This window comes from Phocoena sinus, chromosome 20 (assembly GCF_008692025.1).
Source record: "Phocoena sinus isolate mPhoSin1 chromosome 20, mPhoSin1.pri, whole genome shotgun sequence".
NCBI classification, from domain to species: Eukaryota; Metazoa; Chordata; class Mammalia; order Artiodactyla; family Phocoenidae; genus Phocoena; species Phocoena sinus.
This window is the reverse complement of record NC_045782.1, coordinates 29702028-29720290: the sequence shown is the minus strand read 5'-3', so window position 1 is coordinate 29720290 and position 18263 is coordinate 29702028. Positions and strand designations below refer to the sequence as shown.

The following is an 18263-nucleotide window of genomic DNA, read 5'->3' as shown; positions in this document are numbered from 1 at the left end:
CAGTACATGTGATACAAGTAAATACTGTTTCACAAAACATTATTTCAGTTACACACGCATAGGCCCTAAGTACAATCAATGTAGTCTGTAACATGGAGTACAGTAAAAAATAAAGGTCGATGAGTGACACACATTTCAGAGAGTTGTGCCTAAAATAGAAAGATATCAGCTATATCAGCTATATAATTAAATGAATTTCTACATGTACTCGTATATTTATTACCAAATTTACTTTGGTGGGAGGGTGGTAAAGCTATTTTTTTTTTAGCTGTACAGCAGATACACAGTAATGTACATAAATCTAAAATATACATCTTGGTGAAATCTTACAATGAACACACCCATGTAACTACCACCAAGATCCAGATACAGAACATTACCAGAACTCCAGAAACCCTACTGGTGGCACTACTAGTAATTACTTCTTCTCCCAAAATAACCACTATCATTGACTTCTATTACTATAAATGTAGCTTGCCTATTTTTGAACTTTATATAAATGGAATTATACAGTAGGTCCTCTTTTATTTCTGGCTTCTGTAGTCAACATTATGTCCATGTGATTCACTCCTGCTGTTGCACGTGGCAATAATCAATTTGCTGCCTTTGTATGAATATACCACAATTTATTTATTCTACTGTTGGTGGACGTTAGGGTTGTTTCTAGTTTGGGGTTATTACAAATAATGCTGCTATGACTACTCTTGTCAAGTCTTCTGGAGCATCTTTCTTCTAGGTATAAATCTACAAAATGGAACCGCTAGATCGTAGGCTATGTTTATGTAGACAGTGCCAAACACTTTTCAAAAGTCGTTGTAACATAAATTACTCTTAATATTGCTTCCATGTTGCCAGTTGATAATAAATCTCAATTGAAAAAAAATCTAAACCTTTTTACTTTCCTACAGATGGTTCTAATGAGTCTGTCTGTGGTAATTAGTAGCTTTGATAACTCAAACATATGAAGACTGAATAAATTCAACCATGAAAAGAGGAGGAAAAGAAAAGCTTTAAGTGCTGAGTTTTGGGAAAACTACATATAGTTTTTACCCATACAGAATTTTAGAAGACAAAATTAGAACCAAAATTCTTATTTAAAAGCAATTAAATTCAACCCAAAAAAGCTGGTAACTACCATATATATATGGTATATGCATGCATGGTAATAAAGAATATAAAGATGAGGACATTGTGGTTTGACCATTAATTCTATAAACGTTTAGCAAGTGTTTACTACAATGCCAAATGCTATTACAGGAGCAACGGATACAACACTGAATCAAACTGATAATCTGGATCCTCATGGAGCTTACAGTTTAATGGGAGGAGACAAAAACTACAAAATGGGGTGGCAGGCAAGTTGTAATTTTAAATACGATGGTTGGAGAAGGCCTGACAGAAAAGGTAACATTTGATTAAAAACCTAAAGGAGGTGAGGGAATAAGCCAGGCTAAGAATGTAGAGGAAGACTGTTCCAGCAAGTTTTTTCTCTTGAGAGATAAATAAATAATCTAGTGTGTATATGTGGATGGTGGGTGGGTTGCAATTGGTAGAGATGGGGAAAGAGATGACTCAGGAAACCTACTGAGTTTGAGACGGAAACTGAAAAAATGAAAAGGAAAGCATGAAAAAGAGAAACAGAATATAAGAACACCAGTTCTACAGATTTACTGCAATATCAAATGATAGAGCACCAACTTTGTTGTTTTCAAACTTCCCTGAGCCACAGTTTCTTCATCTTTTCTGCAAAATGATGATAATAATATCTATCACCATGATAATTAAGAGACAAAACTGATTATGGGACAAAATTGTTTAGACTGATATTACTTGATATTACTATCAAGAAAGAAACCCTGAGAACCAATGAAATAAAATACCTTGTCAGAATTTTTAAGACACTATGTGAGCTCAGTTCTAGGGCAACATCACAAGTTGAGGGGATAAGAGGCTTTTGTTTTGTTTTGTTTCTAATTTCAAAAAGAGAAGAGCAACATGTTAATATCAAGGAAGGAAGAGGGCTACAAAACAGGAAGGAGGAAAGGAAGGAAATGCATTAAGAATTGAAAATTTATCAAATCTGCCTTGCAGTGCAACCAAGTAGTTTACCAAATACTCCATGACAAGAGGGTAACGATGGATGAGATTACTACACATGAATGCTAGTTCTTAATCAAGATATTCTTGTCTCCAGGAAATAAGAGGAAATTCTTTAGTTATTTACATCTGTAATGGTCACCTCACCATGATTACTAACCGTAAAACTCACAAATCATCTATTAGACATAAAATATCTCTTGGGTAGTCTAGGAGCAAAGAAGAGATGGAAGAAATAAGGTTTCAGGAGACTTTCTCAGGGTCTGACCATCAGCATTTGCTAACATTTTCAGATAAAAAGTAGAGCAGTATTTTTGGAAGTTCCAGATAACTACACAGAGTTTTTTCCTCCTTTTCACAGTCCAAGCTACCAGCAGTAAAACCAGCCAGTATCTGCTGCTTCCTTTTCCTCCCTCTATCCCTGCTTAGCTTTCTGTTGAAAAGAAACCACATGGTAATTCTTAGGAAGGCAGGCAGGCTGGCATCCACTCCTATCAGTGCCTGCCTGGCCTCTACTTGAAATAACAACGAACACTGTAGCCTAAGAAGAACAACAGTGCTCTAGACACTCAGGGAAAATGTCTGAGTATGCAAGATTTATTAGAAATGACACATTACACAAGTAATGCATTTTTCTTTTCTTCTCTCTTTTTTCCTGTCTGAAGCCAGTATCTCCTCATGTGATCTTCTCATGTCTCACCAGAAAGGGTATTTACCAAATCTTAGTTGATGCTAGGGGGGAAAAAAATCACCCTTCATTTTTAGCATTTATAATTGATTGTATTTTGGTTGTAAGTAACTAATGAATAACTTTTATTTCCAGGTTAAAACTGGAATTTAAACAAAAAGCATATGACAATCTACTGTGTAAGTAAAAACAATAATACTGTGAATGAAAAAAAAGGGGGGAAAAAGTAAAAATGGTTGAGATGAACTCAGACATGCAAAGCTATGAAAACTAGGTCAGTACAGAATTTACAAAATTGTCAGGGACAGGAAACTTAAGAGACCGAAAACAAAGGATAAAGATAAATGGGATCATCTCTATGATGAGAAATGTAAATAGTGGGATTCTTTCCTAAGATAGACCCATTCATCCCACTTAACAAGTTTATAAATGGTCCTGAAAAAAGGAACAGAGTTTAAGTTCTAAACCTACAGCTGAAATTAAAATTATAAAGTGCCAAAATCATGGCAATATATTTAAAGATCATGTAAACTTGAGAGAGAAAAAGGAAATGTGGAAGGTAAGTTTCAAAGTGGATAACAGTAAGATAACACATTTAGGGAAAAATTATTTAAATGTAAAATGATGGGGAATTCCCTGGCAGTCCAGTGATTAGGACACTGCTTTCACTGCTGAGAACCTGGGTTCGATTCCTGGTCAGGGAGCTAAGATCCTGCAAGCCATGCAACGTGGCTAAAAAAAATAGATATAGATAGATATAGATAGATAGATAGATAGATAAAGTGATGGGTTATAAAAGTTTCCAGTTATGAACAAAGGAAAGGGAACTGGGAGTGGTCTCCCAAGTAAACAGTTTATTGAAGTAAACAATTTATTAAAAACATCAGTAAAATGCATTGCCAAACAGGACTGTGGTTGTAGAAATCTGAAAACACACAAGTACAGTAGTGTAATTGTCCCTGAAAAATCATATGCAGTTCTGACAACTTCATGTCAGAAAAAAACATAAAAGGATTAGATAAAGATCCATGGGGGGAAGCACGAATTAAAATGATCCAAGAGTTTGGGGTTATTAGATATAAAAAGTAAATGATTATTTTTTTAGAAAGGCTGAAAAGGTAACTGATTAAAATCTATAAAGTTATGGAAAGAGGAAAGGAAAAGTGTTTAAAAAAAATCTTACAATACTAGAATGAGGGTAGCGCCCTTTATAACGTGAAAGAGGCAAATTTAAAACAAACAAATGGAAGCATGGCTTTAAATAACAGCCTATGAACTTACTGAAGTCTTTACCTCAAGAAGTAGTAAAAATAAATTTTTACAAGTTTTGATAAATTAATGGATGCAGACCCTTATCAGGGAAGGTGCACAAGGAAGTCTAGAGTACATGCCTACTTTTGAGGGGAGCACTGTATTAATTACCATGCCTACTTCCTGGTGTCTCTACATAGTCCTTTAGTTTAAAAGCACGATAGTCATGTTTATTACATGGTGAGGCCCAAGACAGGAAAATGGGAAGAACACTCTACCAAGAGAAATTTTCTTAAATACTCAGCAAGAAAGAACTACATATCTGTTACGACAAACCAAGAACCTTGACGAATTAGAAACAAAAACACCTTTTGTAATAGGAAATGAGCATAATAGTTACTCTGCTGTCAATGTCTTGCACTATCTCTGATCTTAGGCCAGGATCCCTAGGAGCATTCAGCAGTTACAACAGAGGGTGGATGTGTATTTAGTGTGTTACTGATTTGCAAACTCGAGCAAAAGCATAGCATACATACAGTCTGTTGGTCTAAGTTTCAATGAAAGGGGCCTTTCTAAAGGCATTTTACAAAAGGTGTTTGAAACACAAACCTGAGTAAAATCTTTAAATTAGTTTAACAAAGGTAACCTAATGCCTGTATAATGCTTATCCCCGCCACCCCATAGCTGTAAACAGGTGTGCAAATGAGAAGAACGAAGCAGACACAAAACAAAACTATATTTTTCTCCAATGTCTAAAGCAAACTAACAAGAAAAATCTTAAACATTTATTATTTATTGCGCTTTGTAAATGACTGTATTAACCTCTTATTTTCATTTTTAAATCATCTAATTTCAATTAGAATGCTTCTTCATCAAAACTAATGTTTCTCTTCTATTTCAATTTGATCACTGGGAGCTCGTGAACATTGTTAGAATATAAACAGTTTTAAACTTCCATTATTCTGTAGTATTCTTTCCTGTGAGGAATAATTGGCTCAAAATTTTCTACCATGTTCTTATCCCTAAATTTATTTTGTTACAAAAAAGGTAAGCAGAATAAAAATGATTTTTAGGAGGTTAAGTTTAAATGTAATCTTTAAATTTATTTTTAAAATAAAAGTCTGGCCAAGATGACATGGTTAAATACAGAAATGAACGTGTAAAATTAAAACGGGTTCAGGAGTGCACGATGAGCAGACAAGTTTCCCAGTGGCCATTTATTTGGCAGTTTGAATCAAATTGCAACTCTCTTTCCTGTTAATACTACTATAAGAATGGGTTAAAGAAAATGAGAAGAGTCAGAAAACGAAGAAAGATTAAAAGTCTGGGAGTGGAGGGGCAAGAGAAGAATTCAAAATAAAGTGAAATCTTCCTGAGAAAGCAAATAAAATGAGGTATTAAGAATTCCATCATAATTCATGCTAAGTGTGCTTAGAAACTACAACTACAGAACTATTTTAAGTGCTACCTTTTCTTGTTGAACCAAATGCAAGCAAGTGACCTTTGTGTACAAAAAGCTAACTGTGCTAGTAGTCGCAATATCTTGCAACAGAATCCTTCAAAAGAGACACTTAAAATTGCTTAATCTCGATGGTACTTTGTGGTAAAATTATGAGCCAGCTCTGAAAGAAGATCTAGCAGGCCTGCCTTTTCAAAAACTTAACGTTGTTGGGTGTGGTTGGGTGATTCTGAAAAGAGAAACTACAATAAGCCTTGGTAGCTTTGACACAGCCTTTAAGTGATAAATAAATGTGTTTAACATGTGTCTCTAATGTTCATTATGGTAAAGTTGATCAGTTTAACCCTTTGCAAACAAGCAAGAGATCTTGAGAACAGGAAGCTTTTCTGTGGAACTCCTGACGCAACACAAACCATAGCAGTTACTGCAAAGCTTAATGCAAACCCTCTAGAGTCCACGTTGACAAATTCTTTAACAAGCCCTGTGGTTACAGGGAAGCTGGTTTCACTCTGACTCACTCCTACTCAAACAGTTTACTGGAAATGAAGGGGAGGGGGAATTTTCAGAGAAGTCATGTGATGGCCAGACAAACCACAGCCAGTAAAGGTTCAACAGAGTCAAAAACAGGTCCCAGCAACAACCAGCACCCAGAGTGTTCAACTGGCACTAAATTATATGAAAATGAGTCCTGTTGGGTTTCTGATCACCCACACCATGAACTCTTTCATAAATCTCTGTATATAAAAGAACGGATACTTCACAGGAGGAACAACCAGCAGGCACTGACATGGTGTGTGCAACTACAAACACTTCACAGGAAAATGTGCTTAACAAAAAATAGCATCAAAGGAAGGTTAAAGCACTTTAGCGAATGTATAAATAATCATTATTAAATGCTTTCCCATTGTCTCTAAACTCAAATGATCAAACATATATTCTATCATTATCAAGAGTGCCAAAACCCCCCCCAAAAACCTCTTTAATTATCACCTTGTACTTTGGGGGATGTTCACTGGGTAATCTATTCTGCATACAAAGAAAATGCACTAGCCATAAGAATGAGAACTACACTATATTCAATATTTTGTAATGACCTACAATGGAACAGAATCTGAAAAAGAATATATATATACACATATAACTGAATCACTTTGCTGTACACCTGAAACACTGTAAATCAACTATATTTCAATTAAAATAAAGATATTACTCAGTATTCTAAAAAAAAAACCTATATTACAACTGATGAACTCTTTTTGGTTCATCACTTACGTGTTTTCGCTAATAAAATAATGTAAATAACTTGAAATTTCTGAATAGGAAATGGATCCTATTAAACCCCCCCAAAAAGGTATTTTCAGCCTTAAATATATTTAATACAAGCTAGTAAAAGATATTAGTATTTAAACTTAACTTGGGGAATTAGTTTCAATAAATCAGACTAAATGTAAGTGGCAAGTATTAATTAATTTAAATACTGCTGTCCTAAACAGAAGCTAAGAAACATTCCCTTAAAATAAAATTAAATCCAGAAATTATAAAACAGCCTTTGAGGAACTAGTTAATCTAAGGTGGTGTACAGACTCATGAATTATACCCAATAGAAAGAAAAGCTAACCACTATAAATATGGAGGAAAAGACTGTATTATTTTAAAAGATAAGTTCTAAGAAATTTAAATTTCTTATTTCTAACTTAATTCTCAATTTTCTATAGTGATAATAACTTTCACAGTCAGCAACCTAATATTTTATGAAAAAGAATCCAACCAGCTAGGTCACTTGGACAGATGTCGTTTAGGAAAGCAAACTTATTCAAACCATATTCTTCTAAGTAAATATGTACAACATTCCTACCCTATTGTGTAAGTTTTAAACACAAAAATACAAACACCCATGCTCCCGTTCCCCATTACTTCAATAACAGTGGCTGCCCTAATCTTTTAGGGTACATCAAGCAAATAAGTTACTTTATTTTTTCAAACTCTTTTATTTCTCATGTCTTTAATTTACCTTTTTCTTTGGTTATATAGCTCATTAATAAACAAGTCACCACAATAACCTTTATTTTTTTCTAAAGTATAGAACTTTACAAGCACTATTTTACTTAATTGAATTCAAAATTATAAGTCATTTAACTTAATGATGTCTACTATATTATCTTCAACCCTTGCTCTCAGATGATCTATTTTTGAATGAAAGATTCTGTAAATTCTGTAGTGCTTTACAATCAGATGATTATTAAACTCAAAGATGCAAAACAGTTCAACCTTTTTTATGTAAGATGATTTCTGTGTTCACCATATTTTATATTTTATTTTGCAGTGGAGTAAGACTGAATATTCCCTTTTGGCTGAGCAGCAACACGGCAGTCTGCAAGAATAAGCACCTTACAAAAGGCAGCAAAAAGGGAGCCTAGAGGAAAGTGGTTGATCCATTTCTAAGAAAGATCGGTATGATGTGAAAGCACCAGATATGTTCAATACAAAAATACAGGAAAAACTGGTCACAAAAACTCAAGGAACCAAAATCACACTGGATGGCCTTAAGGGTCATGTTTTGAAGTGAGCTTTGCTGATCTGCAGAATGATGAAGTTGCATTTAGAAAATTCAAGCTAATTACTGAGGATGTTCAGGGCAAAAACTGTCTAATCTCCGAGGCATGGATCTTGCTTATGACAAAATGTGTTCCACGGTCAAAAAATGGCAGCCCATGACTGAAGCTCATGTTGATGTCAAGACTACTGATGATTATTAACTTCGTCTATCCAGTGCTGTTTTTACTAAAAAATGCAACAATCAGATTCAGAAAACCTCACTGTTAGCACCAACAGGTCTGCCAGAACCAGAAGAAGATTTGAAAGAAATTGTCAAAAAACTGACTCTAGACAGCATTGGAAAAGACATGGAAAAGGCTTGCCAACCTATTTATCTGCTCTACGATGTCTCTGTTAGAAAAGTAAACCCCAAGTTTGAAATGGGAAAACTCATGTTTCATGATGAAGGCAGTAGTTCTGGAAAAGCTACTAGGGATGAGACAGGTGCTAAACTTGAACAAGCTGATGGATATGAGCCACCAGTCCAAAAAACTGTTTAAAATTCAGACTTGTAAGGGTGACAAATAAAAAATCTTATTTGTGATATTAATAAAAAAGACTGAATATTAAGTGAACATGTTTCATGTAATGGTACATTTTCTCTCTTAACTGATATTTCTTAGTTTATTCAAAGTATCTACTGCATGAGTAGTATGTGCAAGACCACGCAGGCACAGCCAAAAATACAAATATTTTTGTGGCCTCCTCTCAAGGAGCTTACAAACTCCTGGGTAAGATGAGAAAAGCCCACGGACAGTTCTAAAAGAAGGTAGAAAGTGATAAGTGACACAAGAAAGATACAGCAAGAGACAATTTCCAGGGACTGGGAAGATTTTTGAGCAGCAAAGTTCCATGACCAGAGGTATTTTTCAGAAAATTGTTTTTTGTTGCTTTCTGTGGAAATAGATTGGGGTAAAAAGGCTAGTAAAGAGGAGGCCTATCAGGAAGTCACTATAAATGTTCAGTGGAGAAGTGATAAAGGCATGAACCAGCAGTGGGAAGGGAAAAGAGAGGACGAATTTGAAGATACCGTGGAGGTAGAATCAACAGGCCTGAAGAATGACTGGATATGCGAAGTGAGGAGGGAGTCAGATGATTCAAAGTTTGACTCCAAGTGATTATGAGGACCGTGATATCATTAACAGAAATCAGGAACAAAGAAGAAAAAGATCATAAAGGGAATAACTAACCTTGCATGAAACAGTCCACAAAGCACATAACAGCTCTCTAGATGTAACTCTTATAAATGATGCTAGAATTGTTCAAGGTCATAGGAAGCTACATTCATTCATGTCTACCTCCCACAGACATCTAGTAAAAACATGATAGAAAGCCAAGAGCAAAAGGAAGTCAGCTTAGTGGAAAAATACTGCCCAATCTCAATACTGTAGTCACAAAAATAAAGTAGGTACCATAAAGAATCATAATTCAAATAAATGCATTAATAATCTTATTTTCTCCCCCAAATACCTACAGAACAAAATCCAACCATCAGTCAAAACTAGAATTTAAGTAAATACTTAGCTTTAAAATTGTTACCTAGAAACAGTTTCCTAGTAAAAGCATATACACCCTTTAACCTAGTTGGAGAGCACACGGTAAAGCAACGAGAGCCAAGGTTTTTTTCACTCTTCCTGCTGATAAACTTATTCTACCAAAGGCCTTTACCTTCAAGAATAAAAAACACATTTCCCACCCCATTTCATTTTACTTAATTTGCTATTTTAGCTACAGTTGATCCAACTTTTTTATTGCTCTTGTCAAACTGGGGGTTTTACAAAATACATGCATCTATGAGGAAATTCCAGCACCAAAGTCACATAAACTTTTGGATCTTTATGAAACTGATTACTATAAAAACTTTAAAATCACAACCACAATCAATAAGCTATAACTAAAAAGACGTCAGGAAACTTATAGATTACCAAATAAAAACCTAGTATCTTTTTATATACCATTAATAACTATTTACAAAAATATAATATCCAACTTATAACAATAAAACCTAAGAGAGGGGCTTCCCTGGTGGCGCAGTGGTTGAGAGTCCGCCTGCCGATGCAGGGGACACGGGTTCGTGCCCTGGTCCGGGAGGATCCCACATGCCGTGGAGCGGCTGGGCCCGTTGAGCCATGGCCGCTGAGCCTGCGCGTCCGGAGCCTGTGCTCCGAAACGAGAGAGGCCACAACAGTGAGAGGCCCGTGTACCGCAAAAAAAAAAAAAAAAAAACCTAAGAGAAAACTAACATGTTAAAATCACTGGGAAAATAGTGTTAGAACAATACACAAATAGGTAATGACCTGAAAAAGAGAAACTTAGATTCCTACATTATATGATTGGTAAAAATATTTTAACAGATAAAAGATTTAAAGGTAAAAGAATAAAACCATAAAAATACTAAAAGGAAATGCAGCAGGATATCTACTACATAATCATAAGGGTTCAGGAAGATAATTTTAGGCACAACTCCAAAAGGAAACATCTAAGATATTGGAATAAAGACAAAAATGTGAACTTCTTTATCCAAAAAGCAAAACATAGTAAAACACACAGTGAACAATATGGAAAAATTACTGGCAGCATATGACAAAAGGAATCCCCTTAAAAATGTCAATCAATAAGAAAATGAAAAATACACTAAATATTAAAAAAATGGGTAAACGAACCAATTAGACGAAAGGGTTTTTTTCCTGTGGTTTCAACATTTTATACAATAAACATACTTTGTAGTCACAAAGAAAATTACTAAAAAAAACCCCAGGGCTTCCCTGGTGGCGCAGTGGTTGAGAGTCCGCCTGCCGATGCAGGGGACACGGGTTCGTGCCCCGGTCCAGGAGGATCCCACATGCCGCGGAGTGACTGGGCCCATGAGCCATGGCCGCTGAGCCTGCGCGTCTGGAGCCTGTTCTCCGCAACGGGAGAGGCCACAACTGCGAGAGGCCCAAGTACCGCAAAAAAAAAAAAAAAACAAAAAAAAAAAAAAAAAAAAAAACCCAAAGATGTGGAAAATATTTGATGACTGAAAAATGTTCACAGTATGTTTTTATATTCAAAACAAGTCATAAAACAATAAACAGAATATGATTCACTCAAAAATATTTACAGAGAAAAAGAATGAAGGATGAAGGGATTTTTTTTTAAGTATACAAATACCAATTTTCTACAATGAGCTGTACGTAATCACTTTGTAATAAGAACACAGTTTTAAAAATCAGTATCAAATGTCTATGATATATATGTGAAAAAGGAATCTAAGACTAATATATATGGTATGATTTTAGCTTTTATTAAAAAAAAGTGTTCCATACACAGAAAACAGTCTAGAATATGGTGGTTATTATCCTACTTTGGGGAGTAGGTGCGTGTGCGCTTTCACTTTTTACTTTAATACTTCTGGAATGTTTCAATTTATAAGCACTAACGCAATTTGAAAATATGCAAACCTGGAAAAAGTAACAGAAGCAAAGAGCCTAAGACAAATTCGTTACTAAAAACAAAAAATGTTTGCAATATCACTGATCTAGACATAAAATGACAAAACTGTTGTAAATTTATTTGCATAGTGAAAATGAAAAACAAACATAAGGATGCATCACAAAAGTGTATCAGGACAGCTGAGGAGGGACTCCCCTGGTGGTCCAGTGGTTAAGAATCCGCCTTCCAGTGCAGGGGACGCAGGTTTGATCCCTGGTTGGGGAATTAAGATCCCACATGCCATGGGGCAACTGAGCCCGTCTGCCACAACTATGGAGCCCACATGCCACAACTAGAGAGAAGCCTGCTCACTGCAATGAAAGATCCTTTGTGCTGCAACTAAGACCCAACTCAGCCAAATTAAAAACAAACAACAAACAAAAACGAAAAAAAAGTAGGTGAGGTATCTTATTTGGATATAGTAATATTCTACACAGTGTTAAGCAAGAACAGACAAAAACAAAAACCTTATATTTGACAAACTTATTTTGCAAAACTCTTCTTTGACTAATGAATTAAAACATTAGTACTCTCTCAGCTAATTTAAAATGTGGAAAACTGGCAACAGCCCCCTCCCCAACCTGCAAAATAAATAAACAAAAGTTAAAAACCTCATAACCCCTTGTCTACACCTGGGAAAAAGTATGTAGGGATAAATAAACCTACATATACTGAAATCTATAATAAGCCACAAAATTGATGGATACTGGTGAAAAAAAGCATAAAAGGCAATAAAGAAAGAAAAGAAAAATCAATTCAAATGTAACAGAAAGAAAAAAATTTTTAAAATCAGTTCTTCATTTTTTGTTGCATTAACCTAGATGAAAATGCTGCTATGCTGGCTTACAGTAAGCAAAGCACTAATCTCAAAGTCAGAAAACTGGGTTGGGTGTTGGCACTGAGATTCACCAGCTGTGTGTTCCTGAATGTTTTTCCTATTCAAATCAGGCAAAATATCTTCTACTTCACTGTGTTTGTACCGAGGCACTTCATACAAGTGCCTTACACACAGATTTTTATTGACCTTAGAAAATTAATAGGGAAGATGAAAAAATTGTCAGGAATAAGTTACTCTTTTAATATATTATTTTCTAGTTTATATAAATAATTGACAGTACATACAATTGTAATTTGGGGTAAAAATTTTAAATAAAATGTTCATAAAGAGTATATATTTTCTGACTAAAGAACATGAAACAGAAGTGTACGTTTTGCTTACTTGATTTTTTAATATAAGCAAATATGAAATTAGGGAATAAGAAATATAAAGTTTATCCTAAAACAGTGATGGTAATTATTGGCTTTATAGGATGAAAACAGTCAAACCTCATGACCATCAGAAGTATTGTGGGGACCTCCCTGGTGGCACAGTGGTTAAGAATCCGCCTGCCAATGCAGGGGACACAAGTTCAATCCCTGGTCCGGGAAGATCCCATATGCCATGGAGCAACTAAGCCTGTGTGCCACAACTACTGAGCCCACATGCCACAACTACTGAAGCCCACGTGCTCTAGGGCCCACGTGCCACAGCTACTGAGGCCGCGTGCTGCAACTACTGAAGCCTGTGCGCCTAGAGCCCATGCTCCACAACAAGAGAAGCCACCACAATGAGAAGCCCATGCACTGCAACGAAGAGTAGCCCCTGCTCGCTGCAACTAGAGAAAGCCCGCACGCAGCAACGAAGACCCAACGCAGCCAAAAAAAAAAAAAATAATAATAATAATCATGGCCATAAGGGATGAAGGAAAAAGATTATTACCCTAATGGTAGATAAAGATTTAGAGTCTTCAAGATGTAAAAGTCTTCGAGAGCTCAAATTACACGTATAAGATGAAGAGTGATTTACTTCTTCATCAAATTCTAGGGGACCTGAATTTTTGGAAGTTGAGCTTTTAGATGGTAACAAATTTACAGAATGCATTATTTATAAGCCAAGAATAAAAAAATTGTGAAGAATGAAATGAGTCATCCAGCTAATGTTCTACTCAATGCAGGGAGTCGCTCGCTATGCATGGATCCATGAAAGGTATCACATAGAGGAAGACAAGGAACTCATTCTTTTTTGAAATAGCAATTCCATTTGTACACAATTAAAATTTATAGGAATTTTTTTTTTAATATTGAGCCAATGTGAGCCTCAGAAAACTTTCACTGGCTAATTCTAAGACAAAGTTTACCTTTATAGTTTCTCAGCATGAGTATAACTCACGAGCATAACAACTTCTGAATATTTGACAAGCTCATCAACTCCCCCTTTCAAGGAAACATGTCTAAATTCTTTTCAACAGTTTCTCACATTATATGATTTCAAGATCAATTACCATCCCATTCCCCCTCCTAGAGAAATTCTAGTTTGTATAGTAAGTGTTCTATTTCAAGATGACCAAATAAGACCGTTGCCCCTGAGATAGGTTAAAGATGGCTACAAATTCTTTACTTACTCCTCTCATTGAGAGGTGGGTCTAATTGCCCTCTCTGAATCTGGGCTGGCTTTAGTGACCTACTTCACCAACACAGTGTGGCAAAGTGACTGGGATTTCTGAGGTTAGGTTACAAGAAGCCTTGCATCTTCCAGCAAGGTTCTTTCAGAACACTTGTTAGAACTCAGGTGCCATGATATGAGGAAACCCAAGAAGCCTCATGAAGAGTAACCTGAGGTCCCAAACCAACAGTCAACTGAATTCCAAACCAAGAGACAGAATCAACTTGTCAGTTATATAAGCAAACCATCTGGAAGTAGATACTCCGATTTACAGTCAAGCCATTTTGCCTAAATTGCACAGCTGTGAGCAATATAAACTATGCTTGTTTCAAAGCACTAAATACTGGGGGGGTGGTTATTACTCGGCAATAGATAACTGGAACACCCTTTATCTTAATAATAACCCCAAATAGAAACACTGAACTCTGTCTTTGATGAAACTAGTATTAATAAATGAAGACGGGCAGTTGGGAAGAAAAGATTATACCACAGAGGCTGCAGTGGAAGATACAGAAGAGAAGCAAAGTGATTTGCATTACAAAACTCCATAAAGGATCATCAGCAGAACTGCAGAAGAAACTGGGGTAGGGCTGAAAACAAGGAGACTATATACAAAGCATACTTAGCACAGCCAGACAGCTTCCTCCCCTAGTCCTGAAAAAGACATCAAGTATAGTCTCTAGAAAGTATACCAAAGGTTCTGGACTCAGGATATCTTTGTGCAGGCATCCACGGTCTTAGGTAAAGTGAAAGTCTACTCAGTAAATGAAGATCTCTAACCCGCCTTCTACAGCTTAGCTTTAGAATGTCAGCAGCAAGATTTATATTCCCAAGGCAAGGAACTGGAAGATCCATCACTAAAGAAACTGAACTACCCCAAAGGAAAGATACACAAAAACTGATATACAGAGTTTCCAATAAACCAGGTGGCCTGCCACTCCTATACCTTGCCTCCACACACATAGCTTCCATTTGGGTTTTATGTGCCTTATTCTTACATATAAATAGAAAAACAAGGATCACCAGACTTTGAGGAGAGCTTCCAACAGGAAACAGAACAGACAAAGGGGAAAAAAAAAAAGAAATGCCTGGAGTATTGAAAACTTGAAGAAACGAAGTACCTTCAAAAAGATAGGATAAGCCATTTTTGTGGAAGTATAATACAAATTGCTTTTTGAAAACAAATATATGACAGTGGAAAAAATTTTAATATTAGATTATAGAAGGTAAAGTTGAGGAAATTGCATACAAAGTAAAATGAGATAAATATTAGGAGGAAAATTATAAAAAAAATTAAAATGATGGGTGTTGGAGCCCCAATATCAAAATAATGGTAATTCCAGAAAGCAAGAGTAGAGACCAAAGAGGGTAAACTGACACAGAAAAAATACAAGAATGGGGTTTCCCTGGTGGAGCAGTGGTTGAGAATCTGCCTGCCAATGCACGGGACACGGGTTCGATCCCTGGTCCGGGAAGATCCCACATGTCACAGAGCAACTAAGCCCGTGCACTACAACTACTGAACCTGTGCTCTAGAGCCCACGAGCCACAACTACTGAGCCTGTGTGCTGCAACTACTGAAGCCCACACACCTAGAGCCCACGCTCTGCAACAAGAGAAGCCACCGCAATGAGAAACCCGCGCACCGCAACGAAGAGTAGTCCCTGTTCACCGCAACTAGAGAAAGCCCGTGTGCGGCAACGAAGACCCAAGGCAGCCAAAAATAAATAAATTTATTAAAAAAAAAAAGAGTGTTTCCCAAAACTAGTGGACTCTAGGTTCACAAGTTTCCTGAGTGCCTAGCAGAATAAATATTAAAAAAGACCCATACCTCAGATAATGAATCTACAAGCTTCTACAGAAAAAACCAAAACAACCAAAAAGATTACCTATAAAGAGGGCTCAGCATGGCATTAGGTATATCACTATCAACACCAGAAGCCTGAAGATGATTGAGAAATGCCTTCCAAATTTTAAATTAAAAAATGATTTCAACTTAGAATCCTATATTCATCTAACTGATTAAGTGTGAATGAAGAATACAGCATTTTAAGAATTTTCCTTCTACTTATCCTTTCTCAGAAAGGTACCGCAGAATATGTTCAACTAAAATTAGGGAGTAAATCAAGAAAGAGCAAGATAAGGGATCCAAATCAAGAGAGAAGCAATGGCGCAGAGGGCCAAGAAAACACCACATACAGACTAGAGCGGGAGCATGGGGAATCCAGAGTGATGACTCCAAGAAGAAAAACAGAAATGATATTAATTTAAGTGCGTTACCAAGTGGAAAGTGATCTTGAGAAGTGTTTCACAGAGCTGGTAGAAAGAAGAGATTGAGGAAACTGTGCAAATAAAAAAATATTAATTCCAAAACAAAAAAACTTTAAGGAAAATAATCACAATACATTAGTTGGCTTAACAGAGAACAGTAGTTATACCTGTTTGGTATCCAACCACAGCATGAAAATTTAAAGCTGCACACCATCTTAGACTGATTCTACTTCAACTTGCTAATTTTATATAGATGATAAAAGGTTCTGATATGTTAAATGACATGCATTAATTAGTGCCACAAATGACAGAGGTATCAGTTATCACAAATCAGGATACTCAACCACGTATGTCTATAGATGGACATTGTTTCAGTAAATGGAATTTACCAGTGATGCTGCCATTCTGAGTTCTGGTTCCAGCTCTACTTCTAAGCATATAAAACTTGGGCGGTAACAATTTCTAGTTTTGCAGTTTTCTATAAAATTAGAAAAATGGTACCTTTCCATACTACCTCAGAGTTAACACTAGGGTCAAATCAGATAGTGGAGTTTAAAAAGCATTAAAAATAATTAAAAAGTATTATTAGTAATTATTAGTAATAATTATTAGCATTAATATAAACATTATGATGTGAGGAAGAAAGGCACAATATTTGGTTAAAATAAAGCAGATACAAGGACAATTTGCCTCTTTCCATGCAGAGAGATGGCCATAGCTCTCTGACTGCTTTGTTTTATGTTTGGCTATTCTACATTCATATTTGAAAGTTTGTTTTCAATTAAAAACTATAACTATCCATAGTTGATTTCCATTTAATAATGCTTTTTTAAAAAAAGGACATCTGTCATTTAAAAAAAATATTTTTTTCCCTCTCTAGGGTAGTGGGTTTGGGGTTTCAGATTCCACTGAGAAGAAAACTATGAACTCATTGAACAAAAAAAATCTATGCGTACTTACGTGGGCACATGCACTTACAGACGCACAATAATAAGACAATTTAGATCAAATCTGGGGAGTGAGACGTATTTTATATGAAAACTTTCAAGAATCTCTTTTATATCCTTTTTATTTATATCTATATTGATTTCTACTATCCTCCCTAAGATGGAGACTCAATCAGTTAATGTTCGTAGGAATTTTCCTACAAAGAAACAACACCTATTTTGTAACAGTAAGATATATGTTGATATATAGTTTGTGCTCAGGTGTAAAAGGCGTCCCCACCACCCCCCCACCCCCTGCAACAAAGGATAAGTTTATCTTAATTGCCCCTTCTTAATTGGGAGTTAAGTTTCCTCTAAACATGGTAAACTATTTTGGTGTTATTTTCAAAAAATTAATTAGGAAGTTCTATTATTTTGGATTCACAGTCTGGTCCACCTATTTATCCCCCTTACTTATTCACTGGTCTGCTTGGTAATACTTATAAACACATAATGGACAAATAATGTTTCAGCTCCTTAACCTCCCTGGCCACATGAATTTACCCTGGTTTAGTCTGAGTTGTCTTGTTGACTCTTTCTGTATTTCTCTATTCTAAGATCATGAGTATAATCATTTTCATATTTCAGCTTTTCTAAATATTTTATACTAAACTATGTGTTTACATTGGCAGTTTTCTTCTTCAGAGTAACTATTAAAAATTTTACCTTAATCATAACCTCTTTAAGGGATAATTAAAGTATTCTATTTTTATCTTACTTGTGCAGTCTCTGCATGTTCCAGCATCTCCTCAAATTCCTGATAGTCTTCATCATCTGGTTCAGCACCTGAGAGGCGAGCTGCCCTGGCCATAAAATATGGAGGCAGCTCTCCGATCGCTGTACCAATACCCTACGTAAAAAAACCAAAATACTTACATGAGATTTTCTCAACACAGTGATACTAAGCGGATCAAATCTTTATTTTTCAATATCAACAAAAGCATGTTAAGATGCATGTATTAG

The 18263-nt window shown here is 35.8% G+C and overlaps 1 protein-coding gene and 1 pseudogene across 3 annotated transcripts in view; one reads left to right on the top strand and one right to left on the bottom strand.

The window, feature by feature from the left end:
* The window catches only part of LOC116745158, a 45789-nt pseudogene extending 37135 nt beyond the window's left edge, over nucleotides 1-8654 (top strand).
* The window catches only part of VMP1 (vacuole membrane protein 1), a 132206-nt gene that overhangs the window by 42803 nt on the left and 71140 nt on the right, over nucleotides 1-18263 (bottom strand). For all 3 annotated transcript variants that reach the window (XM_032615635.1, XM_032615636.1, XM_032615634.1), the window contains exon 7: nucleotides 18019-18150. In XM_032615635.1, coding sequence (XP_032471526.1) covers nucleotides 18019-18150 — 132 coding nt within the window. The remainder of the gene's footprint in view (nucleotides 1-18018; nucleotides 18151-18263) is intronic.